This window comes from Sparus aurata, chromosome 24 (genome assembly GCF_900880675.1).
Source record: "Sparus aurata chromosome 24, fSpaAur1.1, whole genome shotgun sequence".
NCBI lineage: Eukaryota > Metazoa > Chordata > Actinopteri > Spariformes > Sparidae > Sparus > Sparus aurata.
This window is the reverse complement of record NC_044210.1, coordinates 22,317,955-22,335,650: the sequence shown is the minus strand read 5'-3', so window position 1 is coordinate 22,335,650 and position 17,696 is coordinate 22,317,955. Positions and strand designations below refer to the sequence as shown.

General features: G+C 42.2%; 1 protein-coding gene across 1 annotated transcript; it reads left to right on the top strand.

Annotated features, from left to right (window-relative positions):
- On the top strand, positions 1-7,509 carry LOC115576966 (NLR family CARD domain-containing protein 3-like; the record flags this gene model as incomplete). The annotated part of the gene is made up of 6 exons (XM_030409689.1): positions 1-21; positions 2,281-2,344; positions 2,384-2,512; positions 2,688-4,452; positions 4,552-4,725; positions 7,368-7,509. Coding segments are annotated over exons 1-6 (2,295 nt in total), but the record flags the coding sequence as incomplete, so codon positions are not given.
- Positions 7,510-17,696: the final 10,187 nt, after the last annotated feature.

The window sequence follows — 17,696 nt, the reverse complement described above, 5'->3', positions numbered from 1 at the left end:
ATGACACAGAGCAGCCAGCCAGTGAGGAGAAGTAAGCCAGGAGTCTGAGGGCATAAAGTTTATCAAGACATGTCACAAGGATGGCTATTATTTAACTAACAACATAACTGCAGTTATTCAACAAAAAATTTAAAGCAGCAAAATTATAAAGCAGCAAATGTTTTTGGTCCCATTTCAAACTATTTCACTGTATTTCATGATTTGAGTTTTGTGTTTCTTGATCTGTTAAATCAATTCAGATTGGAAGTCAGGAATACTGACCTCAGGCTTTCAGAGGAACGCACCATGAAGCCAGTGTTTTCCCCTCACTTTTCTCCAGGTGCTGTTTTATACTCATGTCTGCCTGGTTTGTTTAGTTTCACACTTTTGGATTTCTGTTTTGTTTTGACTGCTTTGCCTTTTGTATTGTTCTCTGCTTGCCTTTTCTGCTTGCCTTTTTGATTTTGGGGATTTTGCTTCAAAAAATCATAGATATGACAGGAAATGCAGTAAAAGACAGGTCAGACTCGAACTCCTGAACCACCTCAGCTCAGCATAGAAAGGAGAGAGGGATTGTCCACCATAGGATGGGATGTACCATGGTGGTGCACCACAGAGCTGGCCTTCCTGTCCAGCTTATTCAGTTTGTTTGTACCACAGCTGCTGATGCCACCTCTCCATCTCACCACAACAATGATGACACTGGACCACAGACTGATAGAACATCCGTAGCAGCCTAGTGCAAACAGTGAAGGACCTGAGCCCCCTCAGAAAGATCAGCCTGCTCTGTCCTTTCCTGTTGAAGGCTTCAGTGTTGTCCGACCAGCCCAGCTTGTCATTCAGTTGTACCCTTATGAACTTGTAGGTGTCAACCACCTCTACCTCCTCCCCATTTATTGCTACAGGGTTGTGGGGGCTTCTTCCATGTCGGAGGTCTAGCCCTTTGGTTTTCCAGATACTGAGGTATATGAGGTTCCTGTCACACCATCCTAAGTCCTAGACTAGGTCTATCTACTCCTTATCGTCTGTGATTCAGCCAACAATGGAGGAGCCATCTGAGAACTTCTGCAGGTGGTAATTCTGCAAAACAAGCAGCCTTGCAGCCTGATATACTTCAACCTGTCTGTCAGGTAGTCCATAATCCATGCCACAAGGTCCTGGTCCATCTGCATCATTCAGAGCTTCAAGGCCTGCTCATGTAGCTGGACAGTGTCAAAGGCACTGGAGAAGTCAAAGAACATGATCCTCACAACGATGCAGCTGTGGCCTCCTTAACTTTGGGATACATAAGGTTCAAGGTCTTACGTGTTGCAGGTCACACCAGTGTAGTTGGTCAGTGTCTTTGAGATATTAACATGGTTAATAAGGTTCTCAGCTGGCAGCCTGGCTAACTATTGATCCTTGTCCTGTGTGATCCACCCCTGCTGCTGGCAGACCTCCACTGGTCTCTGGTTCTCTCTCCAGCCCATCCTCCTGAACTGCTTTGCACTTTGCCTTATCTTCTTTGTAGACCCTAGACATGCTTTGCTCTCCAGATATGGTTTGCCCTACGACTCTGCCTCCTGGTCGCTCAGTGCCCCACCCCCTGTGCCTTTCGCCCAAAAATCCCTTATCCTCAGAGGGTTTGGGGTTTATCAAGTGAATGCAGTATGCTTCTGCAGGTTCCAGTCTGGCCGTTGTGACGATAATCACCAAAAAGCAGCATATGAAAAAGTCAATAAATAACTTTCGGGTCACACAAATCTGACAAATTTGAAATCAACACTGCACCAATGCACTGGACAGTTAGCATCCAGCTAGCTTGTGTTAGCTGTGTGTTGCTGTCCACAGTATTAAACGGGTCACTAAGAGCTGGAGGGACTAAACCAGACAAGCTGCTGAACCAACCGAGTAAACTGACTGACTGTTGATTCACATTGGGATCAGCAGTATGACCAACACTTTGATGTCAGAGAAAACCATCTGATTCAATGATGTCATCAACACTTTAACTCAAAGGACCTTCAGCTTGTGTTTGTCTCTGAGTGGACAGACACAATGTGACTGATTCTTCATGATTCCTCCACAGAGTCGACCAGGAGAGCTCAGAGGTTCCCAGAGGTCCGTCTGTCCAGCAGCATCAGACACACCTGGACTCCATATTTATGGTCTGTACATGAACAACAACTACTTTTACATCCACTCTGTTCACAATAATCTCCATGCTGCACTTTACAGACCAGTGGTGAATCTGTCCAACAAGGATCTGATGTTTGGCTCCATGATCTTAAATGTCATCATTCAGATAATATTCTGTTTCAGCTGCTGGAGGACAACATTGTCATTTTTGTGAAGAACGAGCTGAAGAAGATCCAGAAGGTTCTGGGTTCTGATCACTCAGAATGCTACCCAGAGAGTCAGAGAGAGGATGACGAGGTGTTGGACGGTGAGGATGAAGAGCAGAGGAGGAGCAGCAGAGAGGCATTTCTGAAGATCACACTTCACTTCCTGAGGAGAATGAAGCAGGAGGAGCTGGCTGACTGTCTGCAGAGCAGTAAGAGGATTTCTCTAAAGATTTAACATGTTGGATCAATGAGACAGTTTGTAATGTCTCAAAAGATGGAGCTGTATCTGTTTATGTATCTAAAATCTTTAGAGGAATTAAATTGATGTATTTTCTTCATAAGTAACTTTTTTGTTGTGTGTTTATTTAGAACATCTTGCTGCAGTTTGTCGGCATAAACTTAAATCTAACCTGAAGAAGAAGTTCAAGTGTGTGTTTGAAGGGATCGCTACAGCAGGAAACTCAACTCTTCTGAATCAGATCTACACAGAGCTCTACATCACAGAGGGAGGGACTGCAGAGGTCAATGATGAACATGAGGTCAGACAGATTGTAAAAGCATCCAGGAAACCACACAGACCAGAAACAACAATCAGACAAGAAGACATCTTTAAAGCCTCACCTGGAAGAGATAAACCAATCAGAACAGTGATGACAAAGGGAGTGGCTGGCATCGGGAAAACAGTCTTAACACAAAAGTTCACTCTGGACTGGGCTGAAGACAAAGCCAACCAGGACATCCAGTTCACATTTCCATTCACTTTCAGAGAGCTGAATGTTCTGAAAGAGAAAAATTTCAGCTTGGTGGAACTTGTTCATCACTTCTTCACTGAAACCAAACAAGCAGGGATCTGCAGGTTTGAAGAGTTCCAGGTTGTGTTCATCTTTGACGGTCTGGATGAGTGTCAACCTCCTCTTGACTTCCACAACACTGAGATCCTGACTGATGTTAGGGAGTCCACCTCAGTGGATGTGCTGCTGACAAACCTCATCAGGGGAAAACTGCTTCCCTCTGCTCGCCTGTGGATAACCACACGACCTGCAGCAGCCAATCAGATCCCTCCTGAGTGTGTTGACGTGATGACAGAGGTCACAGGGTTCACTGACGCACAGACGGAGGAGTACTTCATAAAGAGTTTCAGAAAAAAGAAGCAGGCCAGCAGAATCATCTCCCACATCAAGACATCAAGAAGCCTCTACATCATGTGCCACATCCCAGTCTTCTGCTGGATCACTGCTACAATTCTGGAGGATCTGTTGAAGACCAGAGAGAGAGGAGAGCTGCCCAAGACCCTGACTGAGATGTACATCCACTTCCTGGCGGTTCAGTCCAAAGTGAAGAAGGTCAAGTATGATGGAGGAGCTGAGATGGATCCACTCTGGACTCCAGAGAGCAGGAAGATGGTAAAGTCTCTGGGAAAACTGGCTTATGAGCAGCTGCAGAAAGGAAACCTGATCTTCTGTGAATCAGACCTGACAGAGTGTGACATCGATATCAGAGCAGCTTCAACAATCTTTAAAGAGGAGAAGGGACTGTCCCCGGACAAGGTTTTCTGCTTCGTCCACCTGAGTGTTCAGGAGTTTTTGGCAGCTCTTCATGTCCATCTGACGTTCATCAACTCTGGAGTCAATCTGCTGTCAGATGAAGAGCAGTCAACATCCTGGTGGTCTGAAGTGTTAAGAGGAAAATCAACAAATTTTTACCAGAGTGCTGTCGATAAGGCATTACAGAGTGCGAATGGACATCTGGACTTGTTCCTCCGCTTCCTCCTGGGTCTTTCACTGCAGACCAATCAGAATCTCCTCCGAGGTCTGCAGAAACAAACAAGAAGTAGCTCAAAAAGCAATCAGGAAACAGTCAAGTACATGAAAAAGAAGATCAGTGAGAATCTATCTGCAGAGAGAAGCATCAATCTGTTCCACTGTCTAAATGAACTGAGCGATAATTCTCTAGTGGAGGAGATCCAACAGTACCTGACATCAAGGCGTCTCTCTACAGAGAAACTGTCTCCTGCTCAGTGGTCAGCTCTGGTCTTCATCTTAATGGCATCAGAAGATGATCTGGACGTCTTTGACCTTAAGAAATACTCTGCTTCAGAGGAGGCTCTTCTGAGGCTGCTGCCAGTGGTCAAAGTCTCCAACAATGCTCTGTAAGTGTAGAGAAGTTTTTTTCAGAATGCCGTAAATGTGCAGTTGTTGACACAAATAGAATTATTATCTTCTTGTTCTGCTCATTATTCTTTATCCAGACTGAGTGGCTGTGACCTCTCAGAGAGAAGCTGTGAAGCTTTGTCCTCAGTTCTCAGCTCCCAGTCCTCTAGTCTTAGAGAACTGGACCTGAGTAACAACAACCTGCAGGATTCAGGAGTGAAGCTACTGTCTCCTGGACTGGAGAATCCACACTGTGTCCTTGAAACTCTCAGGTAAGGATTCATTACTTTATTTCATTATTTCATTTTACTTTACAGTTGGAGCAGGTCTAGACCAGACAGGGTCAAAAAATAGATAGACACTTGGTAGTGTTGGTACCCTTCCATTAAAGAAAGAAAAACACAATGTCCACTGAAATAACTTGAAACTGACAAAAATAATTATAAACAAAACATTAGTGAAAATTAATGAAAATTAGACATGCTTTTGAATTATTGGTTCAACAGAATAATTTTAAAAAAAGATGAAACTTGTCTGGACAAAAATGATGGTACCTCCAGAAAAGATTAAAAATAATTTGACCATGTTTACATGTTCAACTAAGGTGTGTCCTGTAATAAGCATCACAGGTGTCTTCAAACTTGAAATCAGTCAGTCTGCCTATTTAAAGGGTTAAAAGCACTGTGCTGTTTTGGTATCATGATGTATACCACACTGAACATTGACCACAGAAAGCTAAGGAGAGAGCTGTTTTAGGAGATTAGAAATGAAAATGATAGACATGTATGTTAAAGGTCAAGGGTACAAGACCATCTCCAAGCAGCTAGATGTTCCTGTGGCTACAGTTGCACATATTATTCAGAAGTTTAAGGTCCACAGGACGGTAGCCAACCTCCCTGGACGTTGCTGTTAGAGGAAAATGAAAGATGACAAATTGAAGAGACGGAAAACATGAATGGTAACTGAATAGCCCTGAACAACTTCCAAAGAGATAAGGGGTGAACTCTAAGGTCCAGGTACATCAGTATCAGATCACACCATCCATCGCTGTTTGAACCAAAGTTGACTTTATGAAAGACAATGGAGTAACACTCTACTGTCACAAAGCTTCTGGGAGAATGTCCTTTGGGCAGATGAGACAAAACTGGGGCTTTTTGGCAAATCACATCAGCTCTATGTTCACAGACGCGAGAATGAAGCATACAAAGAAAAGAACACTGTACCTACTCAGTGCGTTTACATGACACTCAAGAAAACCGAATTACTGCGTTAGTCTGACTATGAACGGATTTTTAAGATGCATGTATACACCTTAGTCTGACTAAAATCGGACCGGATCGGATTTCTCATAGTCGAATTACACCATGTAGATTATTCGATTGAAAGTCGCATTACTCCTGCATGTATACGTTTCCAGCGGATTGGATCGGATTTTGCGTTCTGCGCAGGCACGAGATTTTTCCCCGGGGCTGTGAGCCGGAAGTAGACGGGCGGCGGCGGCTTTCCTCCGAAATCAGCGCAAGAAAGAGCGCCAGAGTGCACCTAGTTTGTGTAATTATCATGTACACCATATACGAAGTGTACAAAGATGTAGCTTCGTCTCGCTCTTCGTACGCCATCTTTCTTGAATGCCGAGGCAGCTGGTGACGTAAAGAGGTCAGCCGGAGGTGCGCCGTTAACACTTGTTGAAATGGGTACAGCGCCACCTAGCGTACCGGGGTATGACATGCTTTCGGCCAGTAATTCGATTTTCTCACTGGCATGTATACTCGGATAATTGCAGCTGTCCGATTGAGCAGCATAGTCGAACTATGACTGTAATCTGACTAAGCTGTGCATGTAAACGTACTGAGTGTGAAACATGAAGGAGGCTCGGTTACGTTCTAGGGTTGCTTTGCTGCATTTTGCACAGGATGTCTTGAATCTGTGCAGGGTACAATGAATCTCAAGACTGTCAAGGCATTTTGGAGCAAAATGTGCTCCAAAATTGAAAGCTTGGTCTCAGTCGCAGGTCATGGGTCTCCCAACAGGATAATGACCCAAAACATGCAGCTAAAAATACCCAAGGGTGGCTCAGAACAAAACATTGGACTATTCTGAAGTGGCCCTCTATGAGCCCTGATCTAAATCCTATTGAGCATCAGTGGAAGGAGCTGAAACATGCAGTCTGGAGAAGGCACCCTTCAAACCTGAGACAACTCAAGGAGTTTGCTCACGAGGAGTGGGCCAGATTACCTGTCCACAGGTGAAGAAGTCTCATTGAGAGTTACAGAAATTGCTTGATTGCACAAAATATTAAGTTAAGGGTACCATCGTTTTTGTGCTGGCCAGTTTCATTTCTTTTTATTTTAAAGGATACTGTTGAACCACAATTCAAATTTATAATAATTTATTATTACTTTTGTCAGTTTCAAGTTATTTCAGTGAACATTGTGGGTTTTTCCTTCTTTAACGGAAGGGTACCAACAATTTATTCATTGTGTGTGTGTGTGTGTATACATACATAGATATATGTGTGTGTGTATATATATATGTGTGTGTGTGTGTATATATATATGTGTGTGTGTGTGTGTATGTATATATATATATGTATATATATATATATATATATATATATATATATATATATATATACATATATACATACATATATACATACACACACACACCACTGGATGGATCGTTATGAGGTTTGTTCAGACATTCATGCTCCCCTCAAGATGAACTGTAAATACTTTGGTGATCCTCTGATTTTTCTTCTAGCTCCATCGTCAGGTCGTCATTTTAATCTGTACGAAATGTCGGTTCATGACCAAATATTTGCAAAACTAACAGCATTTCCATCAGCTATAGTCATACTCTGTGTTTAGTGCTGATTAATGAATACATTCTGTGTTGTTTTGTGTGTCTGCAGGCTGTCAGGCTGTCTGATCACAGAGGAAGGCTGTACTTCTCTGGCTTCAGCTCTGAACTCCAACCCCTCCCATCTGAGAGAGCTGGACCTGAGCTACAATCATCCAGGAGACTCAGGAGTAAAGCAGCTGTCTGCTCGACTGGAGGATACAGGCTGGAGACTGGACACTCTCAGGTATGAAGAGTCCTGCTGCAGCCACAGACAGTCAATTTGAGACTCTGTATCTCATTTGTAGATGGCTCAGTGTCTGCCTTGTTTACTCCACCTCTAGTTGTTCAGTTCAGTTCAGGAGAAAAGGCAGCATAGCTTTAAGCCACCAGTTACAAGTGAAGAGAGGAAGATGAGAAGACGAGACCAAGGTCAGGGACCAGGAGAGTTTTGGCACAAACACTAGAGTTACACCTCTTTCTTCAGAATATTTTAGTGCCTGTTCAAAATGTGCCTGTCTGATTTCTTGGCTTCTGGTTTTGCTGCTTGATGAATCGCTCATCTAAAACTTCACACTTCACATTGGTTGCAGAGGATTATTAAAACATTAACATTAAAGTGAAACTCTCGCCAAAAAGCAACCAAGGCTTTATTTGGGATTGAATATAAGTCAAACCTTCGTGTAAATGCATAATTGCGATGAAAGGGGCACTTTTAAGATTTACTGTAGTTTCGTTTTTGGGCAAGCTAATTTTCAATGGAGTGCAGGGGCACTAAAATCGCTATTTTTAAAACACTCAGAAGGCTAGACACAACATGAAACTTTACTCGTAGTATCACCGGGGTTTCTACACATGAACATGAGCATTGAGAATATTGTTTGTGTACTAAAATGAAGGTTTTTGGACAACTCACATTAGCAGTAGCACCTCCTGTGCGCCACTATCAAGGCAGACAAAAAGTGCCGACCGTAATGGTGGATCGCTCGTCAAGCTTGCCTGTTAGGTCGTATCGGGGATCGACACTTTTTGTCTGCCATGACGGCGGCGCGCTGGAGATCCAGCTCCTACGGTGGGTAGCTCAAAAACCTTCTTTTTAGTAAACTCTGCGTACACAAACAATGGGCCTCATTCATGAACCGTTCTTACGAACAAATTTGTTCTTAAGTCCCACTTACGAAGATTTTACGAAGATTGTGGCATTCATGAATTTTTTCTTATCTAGGATTTTTTCTTAGGCAAGAACAAATCCTACGAACACTCAGGAGTACTCTTACGCACATTTCAGTGCCGAAATGTTGGCATGGTTGTGTTTTCTTCTCTTGTGTAGTTCAATAAAATGCAATATTACAGTGATAATTCTGTCATATTTATTCATTTATTTATTTATTTCATATTTTTGGTCATTTACAAATAATTTAAATTCTAAAATAAATTAAATGTGCCAATGATTTAAGATAAATCAAGTAAATTGGAAACATGCCATCAATTAGTAACCCCCCCCCCCCCCCCCCCCCCCCCCCCCCCCCACCCTATTTATACGTGGAATTTCTCCATCCAAGGCCCGCAAAACAATGGCATATATATTGCTCCTGCGGCTTTCATCAATGTAAGAACACAGCTGCGAACAATTCTGAGGCTTATGAACGAGTTGGTGAATCTGACGTAGGGTTTTCTTGAGGAACCTCTTAAGAACAACTTAAGAAAGAATCTAAGAAGACTCTTAAGAAGATATTGGTGAATGAGGCCCAATTTTCTCAATGCTCTTGTTCATGTGCAGAGACCCTGGTGATACTGCGAGCAAAGTTTCATGTTGTGTCGAGCCTTCTTAGTGTTTTAAATATTTTGATATTGATTTTGAAAGTGCCCCTGCACTCCAATGAAAATTAGCTTTCCCAAAAACGAAACTACGGTAAATCTTAAAAGTGCCTCTTTCGTCGTAATTATGCTTTTACACTAAGGTTTGACTCATATTCAATCACAAATAAAGCCTTGGTTGCTTTTTGGCAGAAGTTTCACTTTGAATCTAATTTCCACCATATCACTGCTGTGTTATGATATTAATACAGTAGACAGTAGACCCTCTGTGTCAGATGTCTGATCAAAAAATACTGAACCTCAAATTCAAAAGATTTCTGTGACACATAAATGAATTTGATCACTGAATGTCATAGAAACTCTTTCCCTGAACTGGAGAATCGGTGTTATTGCCAAAGTGCTTGAGTGTGAACTTAAAATGGCTCTGACATGGATTTTTATCAACACTGGAGTAATTGCAGTCTAGATCATCACTGACAGTGTATTTGTGCCTCAGTGTGAGATGATTTACAGACTGTAACAACTGTCTGTGGCATCAGTTTAAAGTGAACAGAAGATATAAAACAGTCCAATAACAACAGATAACACATGGTGCAATATTCCCGTCGCATTACCATAACAGCAGCAGTGCATAGATTAATTTAAGATGGGCTCAGTGGTGCCGACTTGGCTCATGAGGAAACTGCTGCTCCAGCTGAGTTTGGGCTGTTTTTGGTAGTTATTATTATAACAGTCTGCAGGGGCAGGAAAGTTTCAGTGTTTTGCACCATCACCAAAATCAAATTAAAAAAGAAAATAAAACATTCACTGATCAATCATCTGCTTCATTGATTAACATGATATAATAATAATACATTTTATTTATAAGTGCCTCTCAGGTCACCCAAGGACACTTTAGAGAAACAACAGCAGTCAAACAACAAAGTGAACCAGAGAAATAATGTATTCATAAAACAAATGATAAAAGCATTACAAATCATCAGGGAAAGCAAGTTTGAAAAGGTGAGTCTTCAATTGTGATTTAAAAGTAGTAATAGATGTGCACTGGCGCAAACTGTGGGGCCAGCCACATTGAAGGCCCTGTCACCCATTGAGCGTAATCTAGAGGGGGGAATGGAGAGGAGATGTGCACCAGTGGAATGTGGAACGAGGTGGCGATATGTGACCTGTGCAGAGCTGCAGCTCTCTACAGTAGTGGACCTCTGGTTTAATGCTCTTGTAATTTACTTCAGCCTGGCTCGTAGCTGCTGACTCAGTTTTACTCTCAGCTGTTCTGGAGTCCTGTTCAGGTTCTGCTGCTGGAAATCCAATGTTTCCTGATTTTGCTGTTTCAAAAAAAAGCTTTTAAATTACTACATAATTCAGGACTTTTATTGTGAAGGTTTTATAGGAAGTTTTAAATACAGGAAGATGCTGTTACAACTTTACATGAATGGACTTTAAATATCTCTTCTGTGGCAGCAAAAAACACATTGTTTCAGTTACTGAGTCTATCCTCACACTTTATGGTAATAACAGCAGCACTTTACTGTGACTGCAGCAACGTGCTCGTAGCTCTGTCAAATACTGGAGAGACTCACTCCCAACCAACACAACACAGAACCAACATCCTATGTTTTCTGATTGATTTATTACGTATAAATTGTATTTATTTCTTTGCACAGTAAAACGAAGCAGCAGAAACACAGCAAGAACAAAAAGCAGACTGTGCAGCTGAGATTCAGAAAAGCCCTCCAAGCTTCAAACAGGAAGCGGACCTCAAAAGTTCTGACGTCCAAATCCAAAAGTCCTCTAATATAGAAACCTGGTCACAAGTTGACATTGGATCAAACAGCAAGCGTAAGGTGGCCCACAGGAAACAGCAACAACATCCAATAAAATAAAGATGAAGTGATAAATCCAACAGGAGGTTTGTGTGTGTTCTCAGGTGTTGTGGTCCTCTTTCACACACACCAACATCCTGTGGCTCACTCTCAGTGTGTGAGGAGAGTGGCAGAGGTGAAGAGGTTCAGGGAGAACAGGGAGAAGCAGCCTGATGGACAGATTGTGTTTCTGTGTATGAGAGTCATGTCATGTCCATGTTTGCATGCTGAAAGAGGATGTGCTGCTCTGACCCCCCTCCTCCTTTCAGGGTGGAGCCTGCTGGAGTCCGATGGTTGACACCAGGTCTGAGGAAGTGTGAGTGTCTTTTTACTGTCATTCATCAAAACACTGTGACATCACTCATTCACATCTGTGATGTCATCATCACACTGATGACACATTAATAACTGCAGCTGTGTTGTGTCTTTTTCTCTCCATCAGATTCCTGTAAGCTCACAGTCGACACAAACACAGTCAGCAGATTCATCAAACTGTCTGACAACAACAGGAAGATGACACGTGTGGAGGAGTATCAGTCATATCCTGATCATCCTGAGAGGTTTGAGTCCTCTGTGTTGCCTCAGCTGCTGTGTAGAACTGGTCTGACTGGTCGCTGTTACTGGGAGGTCGAGTGGAGAGGAGGAGTTTGTATATCAGTGAGTTACAGAAGAATCAGAAGGAAAGGAGGCAGAGACTGTGTGTTTGGATTGAATGATCAGTCCTTGAGTTTGTGGTGCTCTGATGATGGTCGTTACTCTGTATGGCACAATAACAGACACACATTCATCATCTCCTCCTCCTCCTCCTCCTCCTCCCCTGGTAGAGTAGCAGTGTATGTGGACTGTCCTGCTGGCACTCTGTCCTTCTACAGAGTCTCCTCTGACTCACTGATCCACCTCCACACCTTCAACACCACATTCACTGAACCTCTTTATCCTGGATTTGGGTTCTTCGGGTCTAGTTCTGGTTCAGTGCGTCTGTGTAGTGTTTAGTGTGCAGAGTCTCCTCCTGTCACAGAAACATTGTCAGTGCTGAACAGTTGAGTCTGTACAGGATCACAGTCACATCAATCTTTCAGCTTCTTGGAATAAATTCATCAGTCAACTTTGTACAAAATGATTCAAAGTGATTGAAAAGATTCTTCATTTACATTTGAAACTTCTTCTACCATTAAATTGTGGATTAAATTGCGTTGACTTGTACTTTCTGTCATGTGTTGTTTTGAATTCTGGCTCTTGTTCCAATAAAATCCACAACTATTAGTGAAATGTAAGAAAGAGAAAACATTGAGTCGTCTGCAGCTTTAATTGTAAAGAATCATTGTGAACAAAGTTGTAAATGGACAGTAAAATCTGATCAAATGTACTCGACACTCCACCTGAAACACTCTGACTTGTTTCATGTGTTTCTAATGATGAAACTAAAAGTTTGATGGTGTTGGTTAACACATGTAATTCTGTCCGTAGTGACAGAGTCAGAAACTGCACAACATCTCTTCATTTCTGTCTGATTATTCTATGAGAAGAAAACACATTTGAATGACAATCATTGTGTTTCTCTCAGTGTTTTGTGGCTGTTGAAGTCCGGCTGTATTTTCAGGACGTTTGTTGGATTTGAATCTGGTCCGTCAAACTAAACAGCTGTGAGAAAAGTCTTTCTCTGTCTGAGCCGGTTGGCTGAAGATGTTTGGAAGTCTGAGAGCCGGATGAAATACTGAAACACTTTCACACATCACAAACTAAACTGTCCTCGTGAAGTTTTGAAACAAGTGCTGAAGAGATTTGAGCTCATGTTTGATGCTTCTGAACGTTGATGTTCAGAGCAAAGAGTCCAAAACTTGTACAAATGATTCCCTTTAGTTTCAATCTGACTTTGTTTGTGAAACCATCAGCTGACGAGTTTATAATCAGACTGAAAGATGTCGCACAGCAGCACTGAAATGTTTCTCCTCTGCTAAAGCAGCTGAATATAAAAGTCTACTTGTATCCTCATCATGTTGTTTTTCTCTTTCAGTAAATGTAAAATAGTTGAGATATCTTCACATTGATGCAGTTTAAATGTAACAAGTATATTAAAATAAAACACTAACACATAAATCTGATTTCTCTCTTGTCCCTCCTCGTCTTCCTCGTATTCTTCTTCCTTGGTTTGTGCTGTCTGGCAACAGAAAGATAAATATTGTAAAATATTTAGTATTTGTGTTTAATTTATATCATCAACAGTATCAGTATCACTATAATCATCAATATCTCAGCACAGTTCAGCTCCCTCACAACGTAGCGTGATAGTTTGTGGTTCTGGTAGCTGGATGATCACTTTGTTGCTGTGTGTTGTTTATCCTCATTCTTTTTACTATATGTTGAAATGTTTGTGTTGCATGTGTCGTATAAGACACTGGATGTCTGTATGTCCCTCGGGATCAATAAAGTATCCATCACAACTCCAACATGGAGCCAGCTGGGCTCAGAAAAGGGTGTAAACAAGATGACCGTCACAATAAATCTGCTCATACAGACGACTGCAGTGCTGGTTCTGGTCCAGTTCTGTGAGCTGCTGATCTACAGGAGCAGCTGCACGATGTTTCAGTTAAGTTTAGTTTACATATTTATCTGTCCTCTCTGTAACCTTGTTTACATTTATATGTGATTGTATGTGCTGTTTGTAAATTGTTCTGTCTCACATAAAGTTTAAAAAGTCTCTATGATGACGTCATGTCACATTAGTATGATGACAAACATCGTGTGTGATTCATGACACAGTTCCAACAGGATCAATACTTTTTCTGTCTCTTCAGTCACGACCAGACAAACGCTTTCATTGGTGGCTCACCGGAAGTTGAGTCCTTACGGCTCTTTCACGTTGCCTGTTCAAACTTTAGTTTCAATTCATGAAGGTTGTGACGTAGATCGTGTCCTGCAGCTGAGCTCCCAGCTGATGGTAAGATGACAAGTTTAACACGTTTGTACTCGTTAATAGAAGCAATAGAATATTTCTCCGCTTTACTTCTACATAAAACTCTGAGTTTGATCAGGAGGACGGAGGGAAACTGCTGTTAGAGATATCCGCCATTTTGTGTCGATACCTGCAGAGTGTAAACAGAGGGATACGAGTAGAAGTGGAGTGAGTTGGTCAGTGTGTGAACACAGAGTGGTTGTCACTGTGTAGCTCCACTTACTGATGACTGAAGGCAGCTTCTCCTGCCTGAATCAGCCTGTGGAGGAGGCCGAGACGAGCCGCCGCTCTCCCGCTGTCTGACGCACTAAACGCGGCTGCAGAGCAGCTGTTCGCCTGGATGCGGGAGCTGGAGGTGCTGAGGGGGCTGCAGCACCCCCTAAAACGAGGCTGTAACATAGGCCGAATTTACAAGAAGGACAGAATCATTACGAATGTGTCATTAACAGCATTTCATACAGTTTATAAAGGTTCTCTTAACTCAACAACTCACTAAATGGAGCGATTTCTGAAGGGAGTCTGGGGACTTCCTGTCCCTCCTCCTCTCCCTGCTGCTGTTGACTGTAGCTGATGTGACTTATAATTAGGGCTGGGCGATATATCGATATAACATTTATATCGATATATTTTTTAAATGTGATATGGAATTAGACCATATCGCATAGTTCAAATTTGCGCTGTGATCCTTGTTCCAGGTAAGCCGCTGACCCGGAGCTCTCTGCACTGCTCCCCGCCCCTCCTCCTTCATGCACAGAGAGGGGAGGGGCTGGAACAGACACTCCGGCACTCTTCAACAAACTATTGTTGCCCCGTGAAAAAAATATCATCGCACGGCCACAGGACAGCGTAGCGAGCTTGCCTTGAATTACAGCCACCTGAGTGCACAGTAGTCACTCACAGTAACTTCAGTGAGTCCGCGGTTCGTGCAGGTGGAGTCTCATCATCAGGATGATCTCACGTGAAAGCCTCTCAAACAGCAGCAGCGTCTCAAAACAGAAGAACGAAACTTACAGCACAGCGAGCGAGCTCAGCCGGTTTTGACATGATACGTAACTGACTTATGTGGTAGGATTTAGTCCGGTAAAGTTGGAAATATATTCACAGATTCGAACTTCCCGGATCAATAACTCATAAGTGAAACCTTGTTAAAACACAACTGACGGCTCTTTCCTACCGTAGTGAGGAAGACAACGAGCTACAACCGTATGTTAATCAAAACGAGCGTCTGGACATTAACTCTGGTCTGTATGATCAGCCAGCTGTGAGACGAGGGCGCAGGGACCGTCTACAAAGTGCAACACCGAAAAGAGAAACTACAAAAAATATTCAATAACTTCACCATTATTCAGAGTGTAGTGTCACCAAAATCACTCCACACATCAGTGGTCTCCTGCTGGTTATTCTACATTTTTTTGTTTGGAAAAAATGTGCTTTGCCATAATTTTGGGGAATTTCTATTTGGGAGAAATATTCAGTAACACTAATATTCAGTGAGGTGTCACAAAACTCACCTCACCCTAACCCTACTTAAAAAAAATTGTTTTGTAATGTAACATTAACTTGATATTGGTATTTAAAAAATGTTTTAATACATAATCCATGTTTTATTATAAATTAGGATGTTATGGTATCAGTCTGAAAGGTAAATCAACACATTTTACTCAGTGGCCTTTGTGCCCCTGAAAAAAAAAAGTGAAGGCCAAATGGACTTGTCCCTAAAATGACAAAATTCCCACCCACGTCATATTTGGCTTTGACTTTGACTGAACATTTGCTCTCACTTTGCATAAAAATATCGGGATTATATATTGCATATCGATATTCAGCCTAAATATATCGGGATATGACTATTAGTCCATATCGCCCAGCCCTACTTATAATATGTCGGCGTTCAGGTTCTTGTTCAGAATCATCAGATACTTGTTGGTACATGTCTCCATGACACCATCTAGTGGACTGACAGTAGAAGTGCAGCATTCATGTGACGCTGATATGAAGCAGCCAATCAGAGGAGGAGCAGCTGATGTTCTGACAGGAGACATGATGGAAAGGCTGATTTCAGTTGATGTGCAGATGAATGATTTGTGTTTCCTCTCCAGATGAAAGTGTGTGTGAGTTGAGCAGCATGAATCAGTGTGAGGACAGAGAGGAGGGAGGCCCTCCCTCTAAAACCACTGGACCTGGACCTGGACCTGAGCCTGGACCTGGACCTGGACCTGAACTTGGATCTGGACCTGGACCTGGACCTGGACCTGAGCCCAGCTGTGTCTCATTCAAGAGTGACAAGTCAAAGGATTTTATTGTTGGTTTTACTGAAATGAAGTAAGTTCTTATAAGCACTTAATTGTGAATAATCACATATATTTTAAATTCTTATAACTTAATGTAAAGACATATTTACGAAACATACAAAGCCTCAATTGATTTGTTTTTATTCCAGGATCCACCAGAGACCAGATCCTCCTGGACCTGAAACTGAACCCAGCTGTGTGTCTTTCTCAAGTGAACAACCTTCTGTTGAAGAGAGGTAGAGTTAAAACATGAAAATATCACAGATTCATGGTTTGACTGGAATTTAACTAGCTACGTGTTTTGTTTTTTTACCTTTATGTTTATTTTGGTCTTCGCTCTTCTTCTCTTATCTTTGTATTCTCACATTGGAAAGTTGCCCAGTCTTCCAGTGTAGACTGTAGACACACATTCTGATTACTACATAAGTATAAAGGTATTGTAAGCTTCCATCCCCCTTGGTTGATAGATAATATAACACATTTGTGATCCATAATTAGTTGTGGAAAAAAAAAAGTTCAAGACATGAGTCAACGATTTAAGAAGAGAAGATACAAACTAAACTTCATATCGACAAAAAACAAATCATTAAAGGAAACTAGGACATATTAAAAAGTGACAGCTGAAAGGCCTCTACTCTCAGAGACAAACTTGTGAAGGGTTATTTTTCTCCTGTACAACAAAACACTTGGTTATGCGCCAGAGCAGGCAACTGTAAGTGTGACTCCAGGTGTGGGATTGAAGCAAATTTGCATCCATTTGCTTCTTTGCATTACTTTGTAATTTGCTTTGCTCTCAGTCTGAGCACACTATTAGTATTGCGAAGTTAAATGAAGCTGGGGGTACTAGAGTGGATGACCTGGTGAACCAAAGCATTGAACTGAAAGCTGCACTGAAATACAGACTGGACTGTTGCAGTGGGATCAGCAGTACGACCAACACTGTGATGTCAGAGGAAACCATCTGATTCAACGATGTCATCAACACTTTAACTTACAGGAGCTTCAGCCTGTGTTTGTCTCTGAGTGGACAGACACAATGTGACTGATTCTTCATGATTCCTCCACAGAGTCGACCAGGAGAGCTCAGAGGTTCCCAGAGGTCCGTCTGTCCAGCAGCATCAGACACACCTGGACTCCATATTTATGGTCTGTACATGAACAACAACTACTTTTACATCCAGTCTGTTCACAATAATCTCCATGCTGCACTTTACAGACCAGTGGTGAATCTGTCCAACATGGATCTGATGTTTGGCTCCATGATGTTAAATGTTGTCATTCACATAATATTCTGTTTCAGCTGCTGGAGGAGAACATTGTGACTTTTGTGAAGAACGAGTTGAAGAAGGTCCAGAAGGTTCTGAGTTCAGATCGCTCAGAGTGCTTTGAGAGTCAGAGGGAGGATGAGGAGGTGTTGGATGGTGAGGAGGAAGAGCAGAGGAGGAGCAGCAGAGAGGCATTTCTGAAGATCACACTTC